The 23628-nt window shown below is 34.8% G+C and overlaps 1 protein-coding gene across 8 annotated transcripts in view; it reads right to left on the bottom strand.

Annotated features, from left to right (window-relative positions):
* LOC123540234 (coiled-coil domain-containing protein 60-like) overlaps positions 1 to 23628 on the bottom strand; it is a 98044-nt gene that overhangs the window by 68389 nt on the left and 6027 nt on the right. For all 8 annotated transcript variants that reach the window (XM_053527300.1, XM_053527295.1, XM_053527298.1 and 5 more), the window contains exons 2-6: positions 22545 to 22838; positions 9923 to 10000; positions 9457 to 9533; positions 3387 to 3456; positions 611 to 735 (exon numbers count right to left, since the gene is read on the bottom strand). In XM_053527300.1, coding sequence (XP_053383275.1) covers positions 611 to 735; positions 3387 to 3456; positions 9457 to 9533; positions 9923 to 10000; positions 22545 to 22823 — 629 coding nt within the window. In that variant the 5' untranslated portion in view covers positions 22824 to 22838. The remainder of the gene's footprint in view (positions 1 to 610; positions 736 to 3386; positions 3457 to 9456; positions 9534 to 9922; positions 10001 to 22544; positions 22839 to 23628) is intronic.

The following is a 23628-nucleotide window of genomic DNA, read 5'->3' as shown; positions in this document are numbered from 1 at the left end:
CAAATACTTTTTACTTTAGTAGACAATTGTTAAGCAGAATGCAAGTCAATCTGAATGCTGGTAAAAGCATGATTGTAGGTGAAGTTATTGGCACTATATATGCTATAACAAATGAAAATAGGCCTAAAAATGGTCAGTCATACTTAAAGTCAATGTATGGATATGTAACACCTTCCAGTCAAAATCAACCCTACCAAAGAAAAGTTAAATTACCAAATCCATCAAGTCATATGATATATCATGGTTAAATTACCAAACATCATCCAGTCATATGATTATCCATGGTTACATAACCATGTCATCCAATCATATGATTATCTGTGGTTACATAACCAAATATCATCTAATTATAAGATTATACAAGGTTCCATAACCAAATATCATCCAATCATATGGTTTTCCATGGTAACATAACCAAATTCCAATCATATTATTATCCATGGTTGCTCAACCAAATATCATCCTATCATATGATTATATATAGGTATATATCCAATACCATCCAATCATATGATTATCCATGGTTACATATCCAATACCAGCCAATCATAACATAATATAATTATGCCCTAGCATGCAATACAAGCTGTAGGTGGGACGGGGAACCTACTTAGTTAAATCCACATCATTGTCTAGATCATCATCTGTCTCGCCTTCGCTCTCATTCTTTGGAGGCTGGAATTCATTGCGTAACTGTTCTCTATGTCTCCTAATGGCTTCTTCTGAAGCTTCTTTCTGCAATTAATATGGTCATAGATAACATGATTAAACAAGAAAATTTAATATCATCTATTTTTATGGAAACAAGAGCTGTCCGTTAGACAGCATGCTCGACTTTTCTCAGTTCTTGACTCTGAATTAGAGCTTTGCCAGTAAAAACTTTAACCAATAAATTCCAAGTTAAAAAGAGGCATAACTCTGTCAAAATTCAAATCAGAGTTATAGGGATTGTTTCTCCTGGTGTAGACTTTGATCGTAAATAATTATTTTAAGTTTCTAGTCAGTCAATAGCTTTGATAGTAACAGAGATACTTGACTTCATCAAAAACATTAACCAACAGCAACGGCGATACCGACACCGGGGCGAGTGCAATAGCTCTACTTTTTCTTCAAAAAGGGCGCTAAAAATGTGGAAATAACTATAAATATAAACAGAGATAGGTTCCATAATAATCATGAATAGGGAGAATATATGTACTAGTGTGTTATTACCTCTCATTTAATATGTAAATTTCAATCCATATCCAACCAGTGGATGAGGGAAGACAGAAGACAATACTCTCAAGTTTTCATAATTTAAAAACAAGAGCACCGCCTTGCGGGTGCTGACGCTCATCTGATTCTTTTTGTATAATAGAAATATTGTCCTACCCATGATTTTCTAAGTCTAAAAAGGGCCATCATTCTTGCAAAAAGCAGGATGGAGTTATGTTTCTTGATGTACAGTGTCAGCTTATGATGGTGAAAAACTGTTGCAAGTTTTAAAGCAATAGCTTTGATAGTTTATGAGAAAAGTTGACTTAAACATAATACTCAACCAAGAAAATGATTTTCTAAGTCCAAATGGGGCAATAATTATCGCAAAAAGCAGGATGGAGTTATGTTGCTTGATGTACAGGGTCAGCTTATGATGGTGAACAAGTGTTGCAAGTTTCAAAGCAATAGCTTTGATAGTTTAAGAGAAAAAATTGACCTAAACATAAAACTTAACCAAGAAATCTGATATTTTCTAAGTCCAAAAGGGGCCATAAATCTTGCAAAAAGCAGGATGGAGTTATGTTTCTTGCTGTACAGGGTCAGAATATGATGGTGAAAAACTGTTGCAAGTTTTAAAGCAATAGCTTTGATAGTTTAGGAGAAAAGCTGACCTAAACATAAAACTTAACCAAGAAAACTGATTTTCTAAGTCCAAAAGGGGCAATAATTCTTGCAAAAAGCAGGATGGAGTTATGTTTCTTGATGTACAGGGTCTGCTTATGATGGTGAACAAGTATTCCAAGTTTCAAAGCAATAGCTTTGATAGTTTAGGAGAAAAGTTGACCTAAACATAAAACTTAACCAAGAAATCTGATATTTTCTAAGTCCAAAAGGGGCCATAAATCTTGCAAAAAGCAGGATGGAGTTATGTTTCTTGCTATACAGGGTCAGCTTATGATGGTAAACAAGTATTCCAAGTTTCAAAGCAATAGCTTTGATAGTTTAGGAGAAAAGTTGACCTAAACATAAAACTTAACCAGGCAACGCCGACGCTGACGCCGACAACCGCTCAAGTGATGACAATAATTCATCATTTTTTTTCAAAAAATCAGATGAGCTAAAAATCCATCAAAGGCTATAAGATTCTTTCACTGGTTGTAGGTGCAGATGGGAATTTCCGCTCTCGAGGGTAACTGTTTACACGGTTACGAGGCTCCAGCCGAGTGACCGCGTAAACAGTTACCCGAGAGCCAGATATTCCCATCTGCACCTACAGCCAGTGATAGAATCTTTTTCTTGCATACCATATTCAACAAAGAAGAGTAAAAAATAAATTCAAACAAATGATTTTCTTATAGCACTATTTTCTTATAGTAGCGTATTAACAAAGCGCGGGAACTTTACGTTCGTAAACAGGAAGTACGTCATGACGTTACAGAGACGAAAACAACGTAAGAGTTCCGGGTTTGTTTTATCATTTGCAATGAAACGTTATGTTATTTCCTTAAAATAATGCTTTTTTGAATCGAGAAATATGTTATTAGGAACAATGAGGAACTATCAAGGTATTAAATTTTTATCCCGTTTTACGAAAAAACATTATTATTACTACACATATCTTCTGTACATATGTAGTTTGTTATACGTCATTTACAGCATGAGAGTCATCTTACACCCCGGGGTGTAAGATGGAGTTTTCCAGCACCGGTGAAATCATCAGAAATCCCCATCTGGTATGCAAGAAAAAAACTTCTTGAAAATTTATTAAATGGAACATGGTCATAACATGTGCACCTTTACTTAATTATCATAGGTGGGCTCTAGTGCACGCTTAACTGTAAAGGTGTCACAATCTACTGATACTCTGTTAAAATTGCTACTGTATTGCTAACAGCACAGAACCACCATCCTTCTCTAAACCAGCTGGATGCCATAAAAAGCTACACCCCAAATGAGGTTTTGAACCCACAGCAGTGAAGAGCAAGTGATTGGAAGAGAGCGACCTTGAACCACTCAGTCATGGAGCCCTGACAATCAGGATGGATAGCAGCTGTTATTAAAATGAGAAACCAGTCTAAAATGCCACCTTGCTATTGGTCAATTTCAAAATTAGATCAGATGCTAGATACTTTAGGCAGGTCTCAAAACTCAGTCTGGTAACTTTCCAGGGCAGAGGAAGTCATACTCACTTTATGTTGTTTTTCCTTGTCAATCAAGTCAAACAGTCCATGACCTAGGCTTACATTTCTGATCATATGTCTGAAATTAAATCCACATATAATTTTGTTAATATGTGTGTTTCAACAGTTTATTAAAATATACATACATGTGATCTCCCGCGCGGGAGGGTCAAAATCCCGATTTTTTCACCTTGCCTCCCGTCTCCCGACCAAAACCGTATTTCTCCCGCTTTTCAAAAAATAAAAATCAGTATTATGACTGGGTTGATAATTACCGATGAGTGCCAAACATGTTTACACAGTAAATCAAAGTGTCACCGACTGTTGTGTATTATACATGTTTGACACACATGTAGCTGGAGGAAAGAGTTGTTTTTCACAGGTTAATTATTAATTGTTTGTTTTGATAAGGGATTAGACAAGCAGGGTCTTTTCCACCTGTGTCACGGGGCCGAATATCTGCCCATTCTCACTGCCAATAAAGCTCCATTTTTTACCAATTTGTAGCAAGAAACTCAGTCATAAGAAATAATTCCCAACTGAAATGATTTTTGATTATTCAAAGAAAAATTTTGCTCGGTAATAAAATCACATAAATAATTGTTGGAAAAACAAGTCGAGGTAAACAAACAGATCACATTTTACTTGATTTCAGTAAAGCATTTGACAAGGTCAGTCACCTAAAGTTACTTTATAAACTACAAGAGTGCGGCGTTAACAAACAGGTTATCACATGGATAAGGTCCTTCCTGATTGGCAGAATGCAGTCAGTACTCGTGGACGGAATGAAATCCGATGAAGTACCTGTCACATCAGGTGTCCCTCAAGGCTCAGTCCTTGGCCCGCTCTTATTCCTATTATACATAAATGATCTACCTCAGTCCTTACAATCACAAGTCAGGTTATTTGCAGATGACACGGCAGTTTACCTCACAATCTCTAAAGAACAAGACTGCGTCACACTACAGCAGGACCTCCAGAAACTAGAAACTTGGGAGCACGTCTGGGAGATGGAGTTCAACCCCAGCAAATGTCAGGTCATGAACATAACAAAAAACAGAAAGAAATTTACACATAACTACATTTTACACGGTCAAATCCTGGAAGTGGTCTCCAGTGCAAAGTATCTAGGGGTAGATATAGCAAATGATCTCTCCTGGAACACACATGTAGATAGAATCACAAACAATGCAAACAAATCACGGGTTTTCTACGCAGAAACCTCCCGGTCAAAAACCAAAATATTAAAGAAACCTCCTACAAGACTCTAGTTAGGCCACAACTAGAGTATGCCTCTACGGTATGGTCACCACACACACAAAGAAACATACATAAATAGAAATGGTGCAAAGAAGAGCTGCCAGGTGGGTAAAGGGTCAATATTCATATTATGATAGTGTAACAAACATGTTAAATGATCTCAGTTGGCAGACACTCGAGGACAGACGGACAATTGCTAGACTTTTCATGTTTTACAAAATCGTTCATGGTTACGTAGCTATTCCAGTCCCTCCGTATCTAGTACAGCCATTGAGACGAACACATCATATGCACGAACACTCCCTTAGGCAGATCCATACAAACATTAATGTTTTTAAGTTCTCTTTCTTTCCATACACCGTTACCCTATGGAATCAGCTGCCACCCCTGATCGTTAATCAGCCTGATCCTGAACATTTCAGACATGCTGTTAACGCATCCCACTACTATTAAGTGACTACACCCTGTTTTATCCTGATTTTACTCTTGTTAATACAGTTTTATCTTGCACTATCTTCCTTTTGACATCTTACTGTCATTCTTTTAACTTTATTCTGGCACAGACGCGCACCTGCTAGTTATACCCGAAAGGGGCGTCAAGCAGTATACATACATACAAAAACCAACCCATTACTATTTTTAGAACAGGAGTGTTAGTTCCCCTTACGGAGTTACGCCATTTTCTTCCAATGTTTACCAAATTAATTTGCTACTAAATCGGACTTATTTCATTGAAAATTGCATGAAAACACACACTCATTTATTTGACAACATCAATCTGAATCTACAATATTTTGGTAAGGGTAAATACATGTTGATGCATTTCTGTTTTCTATTTTTCATGTCAAAATCATCAGTATTTTTTATACGAAAATGGGTGGGGTAAGGAATTTACATAGTTTATGAGTTGAGTTTCTGTAAACTAGCATGCTCAAGTTTTCTCAGTGATTGACTCTGAATTAAAGCTTTGCCAGTAAAAGGGGCATTATTAATAGGCAATAGCTTTGTATGTAACTGAGATATTAGACATTATATAAAACTTTAACAAAACAAATGAAGTTAAAAAGTGGCATAACAGATGATAACTCTGTCAAAATTCAAATCAAGAGTTATGAGGATTGTTTCTTCTGGTGTAGACTTATATACATTATTGTGTAGCCAAAAATGTTGGATTTTGCCTCTAAGTTATGTGTCCACGCGCTTAATTTATGTCGATAAAAAACCTCCAGTTTTGAGACCCCAACTCCAGCTGAAAAATGGCAAACCTCCAGTTTTGGGATTCTGAACTTATCACATGTATGAAATATAAGAGTACATTATTCTTGAGATTATAACCATAATCATTTCACGGGTATAGAACTATGCTTGAATGTGGAAGAATATGAAATATATAAATTATAATCAAAACCTCTCATCAGAACTTAACTGCAATAGAATCAGTGATGTATATAACCTTACATTATACCAAGCTATGAGCTTTAAAGAGCTATATTTATGGTGGAAATATTCTGACAAAGGTTCCTGACTATAAAATTTTACGGGAAATGCTACCTGTCATTATGAGTCAACAACCTTAATAAAATTTATCCATCTTTTTCATTCATTTACTATAAAAGTATTGTCCTCAATGGTTTTGGATGGAGCAGCTTTTTTGTAAGGATATCAACTGAAATATTGAAATTAAAATCGAAATATATACATAGGACAACAAAACTGAAAAACTCTTCAGTAAAATAATGTCAATACTTAGAAATAGAATAAAAAAATTATTATAATGATCACTACCTGAAATCACAAGGGTCATGATGCCCTAATAGCATCTTACCTGGCCTTGACCTTTTGACATGTCATTCAATGTAACAATTCTGTTCAGCATAAAAACACTGAGAAAGAATCATTTAAGTAAACTGGATATAGGTCCAAACAAGGACCAAGTTTTATGAAGATCCATCTACTTTTTAGCTCACCTGAGCAATGCTCAGGTGAGTTTTTCTGATCGCTCGATGTCCGGCGTCCGTCGTCTGTTGTCTGTCGTCTGTCAACATTTAGCTTGTGTATGCAATAGAGGCTGTATTTTTCAATTAATCTTCATGAATATTGGTCAGAATGATAACCTTGATGAAATCTAGGCCGAGTTCGAAAATGGGTCATCTTGGGTCAAAAACTAGGTCACTAGGTCAAATCAAAGAAAAACCTTGTGTATGCGATAGAGGCTGTATTTTTCAATTAATCTTCATGAATATTGGTCAGAATGATAACCTTGATGAAATCTAGGCCGAGTTCGAAAATGGGTCATCTCGGGTCAAAAACTAGGTCACTAGGTCAAATCAAAGAAAAACCTTGTGTATGCGATAGAGGCTGTATTTTTCAATTGATCTTCATGAATATTGGTCAGAATGATTGCCTTGATGAAATCTAGGCCGAGTTCGAAAATAGGTCATCTTGGGTCAAAAACTAGGTCACTAGGTCAAATCAAAGAAAAACCTTGTGCATGCGATAGAGGCTGTATTTTTCAATTATTCTTCATGAATATTGGTCAGAATGATTGCCTTGATGAAATCTAGGCCGAGTTAGAAAATGGGTCATCTCGGGTTAAAAATTAGGTCACTAGGTCAAATCAGAGAAAAACCTTGTGTATGCGATAGAGGCTGTATTTTTCAATTGATCTTCATGAATATTGGTCAGAATGATTGCCTTGATGAAATCTAGGCCGAGTTTGAAAATGGGTCATCTCGGGTTAAAAACTAGGTCACTAGGTCAAATCAGAGAAAAACCTTGTGTATGCGATAGAGGCTGTATTTTTCAATTGATCTTCATGAATATTGGTCAGAATGATTGCCTTGATGAAATCTAAGCCGAGTTTGAAAATGGGTCATCTCAGGTCAAAAACTAGGTCACTAGGTCAAATTAAGGAAAAACCTTGTGTATGTGATAGAGGCTGTATTTTTCAACTGATCTTCATGAATATTGGTCAGAATGATTGCCTTGATGAAATCTAGGCCGAGTTTGAAAATGGGTCATCTCAGGTCAAAAACTAGGTCACTAGGTCAAATCAAAGAAAAACCTTGTGTATGCGATAGAGGCTGTATTTTTCAATTATTCTTCATGAATATTGGTCAGAGTGATAACCTTGATGAAATCTAGGCCGAGTTCGAAAATGGGTCATCTCGGGTTAAAAACTAGGTCACTAGGTCAAATCAAAGAAAAACCTTGTGTATGTGATAGAGGCTGTATTTTTCAATTGATCTTCATGAATATTGGTCAGAATGATTGCCTTGATGAAATCTAGGCCAACTTCAAAAATGGGTCATCTCGGGTCAAAAACTAGGTCAAATCAGAGAAAAACCTTGTGTATGCGATAGAGGCGGTATTTTTCAATTGATCTTCATGAATTTTGGTCAGAATGATTACCTTGATGAAATCTAGGCCGAGATCGAAAATGGGTCATCTGGGGTCAAAAACTAGGTCACTAGGTCAAATTAAGGAAAAACCTTGTGTATGCGATAGAGGCTGTATTTTTCAACTGATCTTCATGAAATTTAGCCAGAATAATTACCTTGATGAAATCTAGGCCGAGTTCGAAAATGGGTCATCTGGGGTCAAAAACTAGGTCACTAGGTCAAATCAAAGAAAAACATTGTGTATGCAATAGAGGATGTAGTTTTCAATTGATCTTCATGAAATTTGGTCAGAGTGATTGCCTTGATGAAATCTAGGTCGAGTTTGAATATGGGTTATCTGAGGTCAAAAACTAGGTCACTAGGTCAAATTAAAGAAAAATCTTGTGTATGCGATAGAGACTGTTTTTTTCTATTGATTTTTATGAAATTTGGTCAGGATGATTGCCTTAATGAAATCTAGGTCGAATTTGAATATGGGTCATCTGAGGTCAAAAACTAGGCCATATCTAAGAAAATGCTTGTTTTATCGCAAGAGACCAATTTTTTGGTCCAATCTTAATGAAAATTGGTCAGAATATTTGTTTCCATGAAATCACTAGGTCAAACATGTTTTACACTGTTATGGTGTGTTACTTAGGTGAGCGACCTAGGGCCATCTTGGCCCTCTTGTTTTTTTTTGCTCTAATGCCTAGAAGGGGCCATGCAGAACCAGTTAAACTTGACATAGCTTCATCCAAGGATGCTACAGACTAAGTTTGATGAAAATCCATCACCTGATTCATGAAAAGAAGCCACTGAACATTTTTGTCTATATAATTTATAGCTCTGGTGGTCCCAAAACAGAAAAAAAATCAAAACATTTGAAACAAGGAGCTGCGTTCAATAAACACTTGATGTCCCCGGTGGCATCCTTGTCGATACAAAGCAACCTGAGGTCAGGTGATGTCTGAAGATGAGGAATGATCACAGGTTACATCTGCATTAGTATCAAGTCATTCTAGTTAGGGGTATTGATGCTAGACGAAAACGTCCCATTTGGTTAACCTCGTATAGACGGACGAATGGACAGACGAACAGATGGACAGGACAATCACTGTATGCCTCCCGCATCAGTAGATGCCGGAGGCATAAAAAATCTTGAAAGAGGTCCATAAAAGGATAATACAGAGCAAGTTTAATGAAGATCCATCAACTGGTACATGAAAAGAAGCTGTTCAAAGCTTTTTCTTCTAACTTAATGTCTGACTGCCTCTAAAAAAGTCCCAGAGGAACCCTTGAACAAATCTGAGAGTTACAAAATAAGTCTGGTGAATATCCATCAACTGGTTCGTGAGAAGTTGTTTAAAGGACTTTTTGTATTTTCAGTTCAGGTGACTTTCTAAACAGGGCCAAGCAAACACATTTTAATAAACAATTACCTCCCATGAACAACTGCCTTGTTTAAAGTATTCAAGTCTTTCCTGGATCTCCGTAACACAAACTTTGCCGCTGTAAACTGAAACAGAAAGCAAGAGAAATAAGCAAAGTTTAAAAAAATTTCACACACACTTTCAGGTCCAGCACAAAATTAATGAAAGTTGACTGTCCTATCAAGTTCCCACCTGTGCTTGACAGAATGCTTAGAAATATATCTTACAACTTCGTAAACAAACTTATTTCCACTTTTTACCACACAGGGATACTGAAGCAACATATTTGCTGACATGCTGGAGGGCATGTCAAGGATATGGCCTCATGGATGAGTAGACCATTATAGTCAAATTAAATAAGAGAAATAGTACTACAATTTTCATATTACAGCTTTAAAAGTTACGTTTTTCTGTATGATTTCATTGCAATGACATTAAAACGCTATGTTAAATTTATAATAAACAAGAAACTTACTTTAGGTTTAGGTGCAGTGTCTTTTTTTAAATCCTCTTCATCTGACTCATCTGAACTGCTCGATGAACTGGCATGCTCCTGAAATAAACACTTTGGTTTAAACCTGAGAGATTTACCATATTCTGTTTTTGTAAAATTTAATGAGGTTGAGATTTCAAATACAGTTGAAACACGATATTTCAAACTTGCGTATCTCAAAATTCTGGCTATCCTGGAGACATTTTCAAGTCCCATCCCAAAACACGTGCATAAAATATCATTTTAATTCGAATTTTGTTTATCTCCAAGTAAAACGCTCCATCCCTTGGAATTCAAGATACCGAGTTACAACTGTAGTTTAGGACTTTTTTATATTCCAGTAAGTGCAGTGTCAAAAACCAGAATACTGCGTTCTCATTCAAATTTAGATGAAAACTTTCATAAAACACTTGTAAAAGTCATTTACCAGTACAGCTGTAAAGCCTCCTGGCTGATTTGTAAGACACTTTTTTGCAGATGCATTTAACCCTTAGCCTGCTGCAGGCGAATTTAACAGCCTTTGCAAAAGCTTGGAACCAGATCAGACGCCGATTAAATCGGCGTCTGATCAGGTTCCAAGCTGTTTGCTACTCTGACAATATTTCTTCCAATTTTTGAGCAAATTGAATGAACTTTACAATTTTAGCAGACGACATTTCCAGCAGACGACAATTTATCTAGCATGCTAAGGGTTAAACAATTTCTACATTTCTATGTATATTATGCTTGAAGTGCTCCATTAATTTTGAAACAGTGCTTGTGTGTTTTTACTGGAATATTGATATCTGGCCCCAATTTCAAGAAAATACTAAAGTTTGTTAATTGACTTTTAAAAGGTATGTTTATTGCTTAAGTTTATACTTTTCTTAAGTATCATACTTCAGTCCATTAACAAACTTATGCATTTTTGTGAAATTTGGGGCCTGGTGACATTCCCTCTCTCACCCTTCATATTCATGTCAAAGGCATATTCAGTCTGGTAATACTGAAACTCCTAGAACTGGAACAGCATTGATACAAAAGGAAAAGTCCCATTTTAAGAGTTTACACAGGCCTTCCTTTCCTCATTTTGGGAATACTTCCAACACAAACTGAATTGGGAAACTGCTCTCAGAGATTGTTTTAATTGGAAAAAAATTGAAAGATTATACCATAATGTATAAAGATGTTTTTGTGTGTAAAATTTACAAATGTTGAATGGCATTTTATAACCTGCACAACATAAATTATATTAGCTGTTGTTTAACATAATCAAAATAAACGTATAAAGTAGCAAAACTACAACCCAAAGTTATCGATCATTTGGGAATTTTAAGTTCAGAATTGGGCGAAGAACTGTTTTGCTTTGGACTGCCTCTTTTTACCAGTGGTAGATTTACAGGGGAAGAAAAGATGTCACTGCTGGCCACTGCTGAGGGATTCTGACTGAGAAGGATCTATCTGTATATAACTTATACCTCATTATAATCTTATATATAATTATGTTACTGTATTTGTGAAATTATATTTGTTGCAAGATTTTTCATCAGTCTTTTCTTCTAGACCTCTATTAATGTTAATTTACTTATCTGTTTATTTTAAGTTGTAATGTTAGTTGTTAACTTTATTTTGCATACATGTACCTGCAACTATTTGACTTCTTTAAAAAAAATCTAAGCTAAAGTTCAAAATAAATTCTTTTGTTCAAAGAAATTTATAGTCATTAATACATAAGCCTAATAGGATTAAATAAAGAATAAATATGGTTCAAGTAAGACTTTGTAGCATAAATTGTATGACTCCAGACAATTAACCCTGATCATGCAGGACATGATAGATTCTGCCTTTGCGACCAGTGCAGATCATGATCAGCCTGTCAGCCTGCACATCCGTGCAGTGTGACTCTGATCATGATCTGCACTGTTTGCCATTCAGTCAGTATCTTTTGGAAAGCACCCCTTTTAACAGTTAATGGTACTGTCCAAATTGAAAGATGGACAAGTTCATCATAGAAATTTAGTATGGTAAGGGTTAAAACTCCCAAAAGTCACATGTAGCCTATGGCAATTTTTCTGTATAAATAGTTCCCTTAGTATGAATATATCATATCACTTATCAATACTAACTGGTCTGATTTTTTTGGATAAATTTTCATTATGTCCGTCAAACATTCAAAACTTACTTTGTTTATGATTTTTCCTCACCTTAACAGAGGAACTGGCCATATTCTGACTCGAAGTTTATCAGCTTGTCTTAGAGTGGTCACTTTCAAATGCAAAATAACCAATCAGAGTCCATGGTTATTAATGCAAAATGAATCTGAAGCTCCAGTATCCAATTGGTTGTATCTGAGCACAATTTGAGGTTGACCAATGGCAGGCAAGCTTTATTTTGAGCTTGGTCTCTAACCTGCAGATACTGATGTTTTGAAACTGAACTCAGCTTCTTTTACCATGAACAATGAACTGTCATAGAGCACATAATTATATCCTGAAAGATCTTTCACTGACAAATATTTTGTTTTGAATACAGACAGTCTCCAAAAAATAGACTGGTGTACATGTAAATAAAATGTGGCAGGGTGGGGGGGGGGAGTGTTTTCGAATTACAGCCCAAGTAGATTTTTTGAAATATTTGGGTTACCATTTTCTTAAGTGTATTTACCTGGTATATGAAACCTTTAGTTACTAAAAATTAATTATTCTCAAAGAATTCAATGTGTACATGCATGTAGCTATAAATAGCGGACAGGGAATATTAATGAATAATACTACACCTTAATCATTCATCATTCCTGGAGACAGATTTGAATGAAGCAGTGTGATTTTTGTAACAAAGCAACAATGCCTTTTACCTGCATTTTTCTATTAAAACTCACTTCATGGGAGACACTTGGCTAATAGCAGGATTGATGTATATGAAGACAAGTATGCCCAGTTTTGATCATATTTAATCTGATGCTGAAGAAGGTCTTGATAAGACCGAAACCGGTACATCTATAATAAATACAGTCTTAACCTATCTGGTGTTGGTCGTTTAGTACCCCTTCCCCACCTTTGTATTTTGCTGATTTAATATAAACAAAAAGCACTGAGTATCAGGGACGTGCTTCAACATTTAGAAAAACCTGTTCCCCATCCACCCTAAAAACAGACACTTAGGCCTGCCATAGAGACAAATATGCCAAACTATCTCTCAGTAAATCAAAGGAATGTTGCAAAATTATGTTTTCTTCATACTCTTTTAGTTACTTAGCTCTCTTGCAAATAATTTGTACTGGAAGAGACATTTCCCATAGCTGTTAATAGGTGATAAGTGGCTCTCTACAATATTCAATACTTTTTCATTTTCAGATCTAATGTGCTAATATACCTCTGTAAAACAACATCATAATGATGTCTTTACACACATGAAATGTCTTTACACAAATGAAATGTCTTTACACAATTGAAATATGAAATGTCTTTACACAAATGAAGTCTTTACACAAACGAAATGTCTTTACACATATGAAATGTCTTTACACATATGAAGTCTTTACACATATGAAGTCTTTACACATATGAAATGTCTTTACACATATGATGTCTTTGCACATATGAAGTGTATTTACACATATGAAGTCTTTACACATATGAAATGTCTTTACACAAATGAAGTCTTTACACATACGAAATGTCTGTACACATATGAAATGTCTTTACACATATGAAGTCTTTACACATATGAAATGTCTTTACACATATGAAGCCTTTACACATATGAACTGTCTTTACACATATGAAGTCTTTACACATATGAAGTGTATTTACATATATGAAGTCTTTGCACATATGAAATGTCTTTACACATATGAAATGTCTTTACACAAATGAAATGTCTTTACACATATGAAATGTCTTTACACAAATGAAGTCTTTACACATACGAAATGTCTGTACACATATGAAATGTCTTTACACATATGAAGTCTTTACACATATGAACTGTCTTTACACAAATGAAGTCTTTACACATATGAAGTGTCTTTACACATCTGAAGTCTTTACACATATAAAATGCCTTTACACATATGAAATGTCTTTACACATAATGAAGTCTTTACACATGAGAAATGTCTTTACACATATGAAGTCTTTACATAGGAAAAACACACTGACAAGAAAAGGTATGCTAAAATTTCAGTGGCAAATTAAGGAGTATAAGCATTTTGAGAAACAGGGATTTTCAGCAGGAAAAAGATAGTATAGTAGGAATTAATGCACTGCCAGAATAAGTGTAATGAGATAATATATGGCAAAAACTCAAATATAAGTTATTGAGACATGTATACCCATTATGTTGGAAAGTAGGTTATAATTGACTGGTAAACATGTTTATAATTATTTTGTATACCCTTTTATAGATGACATTTTACATTATATGATTTCAGTTTATATATCTGATAGTTAAATAAAACAGTCCAATGATTCCGAGACCTGGTGATGCTCTGTGAAATTTCATAATTTGTAAAATTATTACAATCTTTATTACTTTTTAAATACTATTTTAGTTATCTTTTATGTGTCCCCATGTCCATCTTTTTGTAAATTTTCACTGCCAGCACTGTCCGTGATGCCTTCAATTTAACAAATTCTGACATAAAATGTTTCAGCAACATTATAAAAATAAAATACACATTAAAAGTACCACCCAAGCTTTTGAAAGCATGCAACATCCTAGTGAGTACGCTCAGGTGAAATTAAGAGGTCATAAGTTCAAACCCCTAGCATAAAGAAAGTGTGTCTTCTACCTCTGATATATATGGGGAAGTTGTTATTTACTTGTAACAAAGTTGCTAAGAACAAGCAAGGTCTGGTATGAAATCCGGAAACCCAAATAGTGAAATACTAACCGTTGAAAAAACAAACAATGCCAATTAAAATATAAAGTAAATGAAACTGATGGTAAGGTTAATTTTTTTTTACAACAGTGTGAAGAAATATGATTTTTAAACTTTACGATAAAACAAGGACCTGCATTCAATAAACGCTTGATGCCCCCAGTGGCACCATTGTCGATAGATTTTGCACCTAAGTCCAAAACGAGGTCAAGGTCAAGGTCAAACTGAGGTCAGGTGATGTTTGAAGATGAGGAATGGTCACAGTTTACATCTGTATTAGTATCAATTCATTCTTGTAAGGGGTATTGATGCTAGACGAAACGGTCCCATTTGGTTAACCAAAAGATGGCCCATATAAAGCAACCTAAGTCCAAAATGAGGTCAAGGTCAAGGTCAAACTGAGGTCAGGTGATGTCTGAAGATGAGGAATGGTTGAGGAATGGTCACAGGTTACATCTGCATTAGTATCAGGTCATTCTAGTATGGGGTATTGATGCTAGACAAAACGGTCCCATTTGGTTAACCTCGTACGGACGGACGAATGGACAGGACAATCACTATATGCCTCCTGCATCAGTAGATGCTGGGGGCATAAAAAATAATTGCACTAACGTACATTTTGTAGATATATTACATTTGTATTTCCCTATTTGTATTTCTGTTACTGGATAGCAAAGCTGCCAAGACCAACTGATTAAATCGCAATTTATATCTGTAAACAAATAATTTATATCTCCAACTGTCAAATCCCTTTAGAAAATGGACATTCTATTTTTCTACCAGTTAATACACAGGCGCAAAACCAAACAATACCTCCTTCAAACAATCCTTGATAGATCTGATAAGCATGAATTAAAGATAAACAGAAAATTATATGATATATCACCTAAACTAACACAGAAGTAAAAATCCTCAAATCACAAGAAATTTTGTCATTCTTTTCCACTTACAATTAAGGAGGTATCATTATAACTTCAATGCAAATTCTGCATCCCCCCAATTACAAGAGCTGTCCGTAAGACAGCCAATGCTCGACTATTCGAATTAATATCCCAGAAGCAGGAAAATGTTACCCTAAATGTTAAGATATCTTTAGAGTTTCAATCCAGTATCTGCATTAGTTTTGGAGAGTAACTTGCATGTAAAATTTAGTTTTATGTTCAAAAGGGGACATAATTTGACCAAAATGCAAGTCAGAGTTATGGGACTTGATGCTATCAACTAGTTTTATAACCATGAAGGCACATGTGAAGTTTCAATTTAATATCTGCATTTATTCTGCAGACAGTAACTTGCACGCAAAACTTTAACCAGAATTTTCTAAGTCTAAAAGGGGGCATAATTTGCCCAAAATACATGTCAGAGTTATGGGACATGACCCAGTGAGGTTGGTAATTGATCTGGAATAATAAAAAATAAGTTTTAAATATGTATGCCTTAAAGCAATAGCTGTATGTACTTGCACGCAAAATTTTAACCAGGATTTTCTAAGTCCAAAGGGGGCATAATTTGGCCAAAATGCAGGTCAGAGTTATCGGACTTGATGCTATCAGTTAGTTTTATAACCCCAAAGACACATGTGAAGTTTCAATTCAATATCTGCATTAGTTTTGGAGATAGTAACTTCCATGTAAAATTTTAACCAGGATTTTCTAAGTCCAAAAGGGGGCATAATTTGCCCAAAATACATGTCAGAGTTATGGGACTTGACCCAGTGAGGTTGGTATTTGATATAGAAAAAGAAAAAATAAGTTTCAAATCTATATGCCTTTTAGTAATAGCTGTATGCACTTGCATGCAAAACTTAACCAGGATTTTCTAAGTCCAAAGGGGGCATAATTTGGCCAAAATGCAGGTCAGAGTTATGGGACTTGATGCTATCAACTAGTTTTATAACCTCGAAGACACATGTGAAGTTTCAATTCAATATCTGCATTAGTTTTGGAGATAGTAACTTCCATGTAAAACTTTAACCAGGATTTTCTAAGTACAAAAGGGGGCATAATTTGCCCAAAATACATGTCAGAGTTATGGGACTTGACCCAGTGAGGTTGGTATTTGATATAGAAAAAGAAAAAATAAGTTTCAAATCTATATGCCTTTTAGTAATAGCTGTATGTACTTGCACGCAAAATTTTAACCAGGATTTTCTAAGTCCAAAGGGGGCATAATTTGGCCAAAATGCTGGTCAGAGTTATTGGACTTGATGCTATCAGTTAGTTTTATAACCCCAAAGACACATGTGAAGTTTCAATTCAATATCTGCATAAGTTTTGGAGATAGTAACTTCCATGTAAAATTTTAACCAGGATTTTCTAAGTCCAAAAGGGGGCATAATTTGCCCAAAATACATGTCAGAGTTATGGGACTTGACCCAGTGAGGTTGAAATTTGATATAGAAAAAGTAAAAATAAGTTTCAAATCTATATGCCTTTTAGTAATAGCTGTATGCACTTGCATGCAAAACTTAACCAGGATTTTCTAAGTCCAGAGGGGGCATAATTTGGCCAAAATGCAGGTCAGATTTATGGGACTTGATGCTATCAACTAGTTTTATAACCTCGAAGACACAGGTGAAGTTTCAATTCAGTATCTGCATTAGTTTTGGAGATAATAACTTGCATGTAAAACTTTAACCAGGATTTTCTAAGTCCAAAAGGGGGCATAATTTGCTCAAAATACATGTCAGAGTTATGGAACTTGACCCAGTGAGGTTGGTAATTGACCTAGAAAAAGAAAAAATAAGTTTCAAAGCTATATGCCTTTCAATGATAGCTGTATGTACTTGCATGCAAAACTTTAACCAAGGTGTGACGCCGATGGCGACGGCGACACCAGGGTGAGTAGAATAGCTAGACTATTCTTCGAACAGTTGAGTTAAAAATGCACCCTCATACAAACATAAAGCCTTGTTCTTTACAAATTAAGTTGCATTCGTTCCTTAGCTCCGGAACTTGGTCATTACATAAGATGTCATATGTTTTAGGCATTCTCAACATGTCTCCCTAAATTTTATGTTTTTAAAAAGAACTGCTAAAAAACGTAAAACCACAAACAAAAAGCATGTCCTGAGTTGCCTGCCCTGTTGAGAAATTCATGAACAGTTCATGAATAATCCTTGAACTATTCCAGAACTTTGTTTATGAACAGTTCACGAATAGTTCATGAAAGTTCATGAACTACAAATGGGACTTTTTATGGCATCAAAAATTCATGAACTTGGCGTGGTTCATCAAGTTCATGAACTGGACTGGTTCGTCAAATTCATGAACTGGATGTGTTCACCAAAGTTCATGAATTGATAGGTTCATGAATTTGATGAACCAGAAATTCGCGAACTTGATGAACAGTTCATGAATAATTCTTGAACTATTCGTGAACTATTCATGAACAGTTCATCAACTACAAATGGGACTTTTTGCGGCATCAACTATTCATCAAGTTGATGAACCATATATAGTTCATGAACTAGGGGTTCATGAACTGAAAGTAACAAGATAAATGGAAAGTTGATGAACCCAGCTGAATTAGAAACAGTGATTTTGACAATAGTGACATTACTATAGCAACTGCCTGATGAAGCCTGTCTGAGAAAAGCAGGCTTTCTCAGGTCAGTGACTTGAGCTGTTTAAACCTGTGATTAAATCCAAGGACATCCGATTGTGTCCATTTTGCATTTAAAAATTATTACGCCCTCATACGACACTGAAAAAGGTCTTTAAATTCCAAAATATAAAAAAGCGGAAAAAACAACAAAATCCCAAGTGAAATTTTATCCGAAATTCAGTTGCTAGATGGTCTAATTTACTTTAATCTCAAGATTGACATTCAGATTAGATACTAAATTGTTTCAGGGTCGTGAAAACATGTGACATTTTAAAAGGATTTATATTTTTTAAAATGAACAATTTATGACAACACCATAATTACTTATTTGATATTCAGTATACTCATGTTCCTTTTAAACCATTCCTTACTGTAGTATGATAAATATTTCCATCTCATTTGGTGCACAAACTTCTAAAAAATTGCTGAATCACGTGCAAAAAATTTCCCAGCATGCAACAAAATAATGGAAACTGATCATGTGACATAAATTTAATGTTCATGAACATTCATGAACTTATTCATTTATTGTAAAAGGAAAACCTAAGTTTTATGTTTAATGAGTGAACAGTTCAGAAACTCCTAATTGGGTTCAAGAACAGACGGTACTGAACTAGAAAAAGGTTTTGAATTTTTAGTACTTTTATTGAATCTTAGATGACTTTTTCTTAAGAACACATCAAGAATGTTTTAAGAATTTAATATTCTTAAACTGCTCATAAAATGTTCATCATTTTTTTTCAAGAATTTTTCTTGAATTCTATAGGTATATTGACATTCATGAAAAAATCTTGATTCATTCTTAAACAAGTTCATGAATATTTCCAGGATTTCTGGTACGATATGAAAGACATCAATAAATTCACCAACCAAGTATCAGTGTACACTATTATTCTTTTCCAGTGGCATTTTCTAAATTGCCAAATAATGATGAAACTTCTGTTAGCTATCCCCAATGTTTAATCAAAATTTTGTACAAATTGCAGACAACATAAAATACAAAATACATGTAGTAACATTCCTAGTCATATGTATGTTTATTAGCCTTCAGCTGTAAATACTAGAAGCTTTTACAAGTAAATGGATCTTGTTTTATGGATTTTATGAATTTCAGACTTGATTGATCAATTCATTAATTTGAAGTTCATGAACAGTGTATTCAGGTTCATGAACCATCAGCATATTACTGAAATAAAATCAAATACTGCACTGAGTTCTGAATGAAGTCACTTGTTTGATTACTGAGCTATTCGTGAACTTAAAATCATGCACCAAAGGTGAAATTTTTGAAGAACCAGTTCATGAATAATTCTTGAACTTTAGGTTCACAGACAGCTGGTGAACTTTTTCAGGAATAGTTTCATGAACAATTCATGAACTTTTGGTTCGTGAACAGTTCACAAACTTTTTGAGGAACATTCATCGCACTGTTCACGAATGGTTCATGAACAGTTCATGAATGCTCATCAGTTCATGAACTACAGGTAGTTTGCTAATACTGAAATGATTAAAGTGTTTTGAAGATTACATAGGCATAAAGTAAAACTGTGTATTGTTTTATAAGATTTTTGTCTGTTTTTGGGGATTAAATGAAATAAAGATTTCCTAAGAATTTAATGCCATTCAACAATTAGGATACAGGTGATTTACCCCCCTTCTGATTTAAATATCATTGTGAACCATGCTTCTTCTAAATATAACAGGACAAAAATACAAACTGGACGTGTCTTTCTTATCAAGATCCAAGTAAAACAAGAGCTGTCCGTAAGACAGTGTGCTCGACTTTTCTCAGTGCTTGACTCTGAATTAGAGCTTCCAGTAAAAAAATTCAAATTAAAAAAGGGACATAATTCTGTCAAAATTCAAATCAGAGTTATGGGAATTGTGTCTCCTGGTGTAGACTTTGATAGTAAATAACTATTTTGAGTTTCAAGTCAAAAGCTTTAAAAGTAACAGATATTTGACTTTATCAAAAATTTTAACAAATCAAAGGCCTGAATGGCCTGAGTCGGCTAATGATTGATGTACTGACAGTATAGTCTACCAGTTTCAGTTTGTTTTTAGTTTTTTTTCTTAAAATTTCATAACACAGCTCGATATTTACCCAAAATATTATATCCGGATACGATTACACTTTTCTCCAGTTTGAACAATATATTTTACAAATTGTGATGATACGAAGACATTTAGCAGCAATTGGCAGTATCTGACATTGAGGTTTACGGTTAAATTACCTCTTATTTAAATCTTTTCATAAAAAAGTTGTTTCATTTCGCCAAACATAGACGATCTACTTTCGATTTCAAAAACTACAAGAAAATACAATTTAATGTTTCGCCGATTTGTTTATTTCTCGAAAAATAAGAATTAAAATTATTTTTAATATCTGTAGTAACTAAACAAACCAGTAAGAGCTTCTTCTTCCGATAATTTATCCGTTTACTGACTGCAAAATTCATGTGTGTGTGTAGAAACCCACGCAAAGTTTATAGAAATCATACGATGCGTGTATACGTTCAATGTGGGAGAATTAAGGCTGATCGGGATCGGCTATGTTACCTAACGCATCCAGATGATTCAGATTTTGTTTTTAAAAAAGCACTGTGTGCATTTCTGTAATTTTATATACGTTTAGAAATTATTAGACATGCGTATTTGCATTATTTCTATACGTAATTTACGCTAATACGCATCTTATCTGGAGCCCTGTGGAACTATTTTTTGTCTTTCGCTGGATGTTACGCAAGCTTTGTAAGCCTGCGCAATTCATAAAATGCACATTTATGCTTAATGAGTTACATTCGAGTATTGCACAATTACAAGTCATAAATATGACAGATTACATCGTATATTGGTCATAGCAAAGGGAATTCACGCAACTTAATTTCATTCTTGCAGTGAACTGTTTGAAGTTTGAGAAATCTAATGGAACTACATCGCTTCACTGTGTTATTTGGTCCATTTAGACTTAGAGAATCGCTGGATAGCAAGGACTCGTCAAAACGATTACATCGTTTAGCCGACTCAAAAATTCTAAGTTAAAAAGGGCATAATTCTGTCAAAATTCAAATCAGAGTTATGGGGATTGTTTCTCCTAATGTAGACTTTGATGGTAAATAAGTATTTTAAGTTTCAAATCAAAAGCTTTGATGGTAACAGAGATATTTGACTTTATCAAAAACTTTAACCAAAAATTCTAAGTTAAAAAGGGGCATAACTCTGTCAAAATTCAAATCAGAGTTATGGGAATTGTGTCTCCTGGTGTAGACTTTGATAGTAAATAACTATTTTGAGTTTCAAGTCAAAAGCTTTAATAGTAACAGAGATATTTGACTTTATCAAACATTTTAACAAAAATTTCTAAGTTAAAAAGGGGCATAATTCTGTCAAAATTCAAAACAGAGTTATGGGGATTGTTTCTCCTGGTGTAGACTTTGATGGTAAATAAGTATTTTGAGTTTCAAGTCAATAGCTTTGATAGTAACAGAGATATTTGACTTTATCAAAAACTTTAACCAAAAATTCTAAGTTAAAAAGGGCATAATTCTGTCAAAATTCAAACCCGAGTTTATGTTATGGGGATTGTTTCTCCTGGTGTAGACTTTGATAGTAAATAACTATTTTAAGTTTCAAGTCAATAGCTTTGATAGTAACAGAGATATTTGACTTTATCAAAAACTTTAACCAATGGCGACGTTGACGCTGGGGCGAGTACAATAGCTCTACTTTTTCTTCGAAAAGTCGAGCTAAAAAAAATTGTTGTTTTTTTAGAATCAGATACACATAATGGGAAAGACCTCTGTAAATTTACAGCTTTTAGAGAAATAACAACCTTTCACATGCTGAAGTGGCTCGTGACAGTTATTAATAGCTTCTATTGCATAAGAACAGCTGATCACATGTATTGCCAGTTATGGTTTACAGGTGTCTTACAGAAAGGACATTTTGTAAAATAGTGTGTTGACAAACACATGAGTGTGAGAATCTCTCTATTTATCGTATGTTTACTCTCTCATTTTAATCCCTGGAAATGACAAAAAAAGCAGTTTTATGCTAGAATGAGCATATCTGATTTATTTTTCATTTTGAATGAGTTGCTTCAAAGATGGTACAGAGTAAATTTTGATCTATACATACTTCAGTCCATTGGCCTAAAGCATGGAGAATCATCTTCCGTTCATCTAGGTAGAAAGGATCCCCGATTCCAATGTAGGGTTTGTGACTGGCTGATCGGAAACCCATATTTGACAACTGATCTTGCCGCCGGAAGTAATTGTTCTTGCGAACTTCCTCCCTGGATGGATTCTCGGGATTGAAATGGATAACATCGCGTGCCAGAAGTTTGACACCCTTGCATGATGGGATAGGCAGGGGAACTGGCCGCACGTATGATTTAGGATCCTTGCTAGCAGGCATTCTGACTAGATTTTACTGAAAAAGAAAAACATACAACTAGGTTTTATAATATTGGCATTTACACTGTACTGCAGTAATGTAATTACATGTGTGACAAAATCTGTATTTCAAATACAGTATTAGTCATTTGTGCCATAAACCTGAGGTGCTCCAATCCTTCAGCAACAGAAGTAACATTAACAGCTTCCTACACTACATAGTGGTTGTAATGACATAATTCCCTGGCTCAAAATGAATAACAAATTCAATGAATTGGTTACATAATCCCCCGTCGAAGGGTTTGTGGTGAGGAATGGCAAAAAATATACCCGGCAAAAAGTTAAGGATGTTACTAAGAAGCAAATAATTTCATTAGTCAAAATCATTTTAACAGAAAATGAATGTTTTTTCTTGGGTGGGGGTGGGAGGGGGAGGGTGTGTGACCAAGGCAAGGTGGTGCTCGGGTGTGGGTACTCAACTTCACATGTTTATAATAAATGTTCATGGAAAAGAATAAAAGAAGTTTAATGAAATTCTACCAATTGGTTGGTTTGTTATGTACAAATCTGTGGATTTTTTAACAATTAAAGGGCAATAACATAAGGGAAACTGAATCAAAAAAAAAATTGACGGGCATCATCGCAGTATGCTGGTTCATGTTTATTTCAAGTTTTATGAAATTCTATCTGATAGTTATTGAGAAATGGCTGCAGATGGACATTTTTGGGCATTTTTCATTAAATCAAGGGCAATAACTCTAAGGGAAATTGACCAATCCAAAAAAACTTGACGGGCATCATCGCAGTATGTTGGTTCATGTTTATTT

Source organism: Mercenaria mercenaria, chromosome 16 (assembly GCF_021730395.1).
Source record: "Mercenaria mercenaria strain notata chromosome 16, MADL_Memer_1, whole genome shotgun sequence".
Lineage (NCBI taxonomy): Eukaryota > Metazoa > Mollusca > Bivalvia > Venerida > Veneridae > Mercenaria > Mercenaria mercenaria.
Note: the sequence above shows the minus strand (reverse complement) of the source record. Positions and strands in the feature narration are given on the sequence as shown.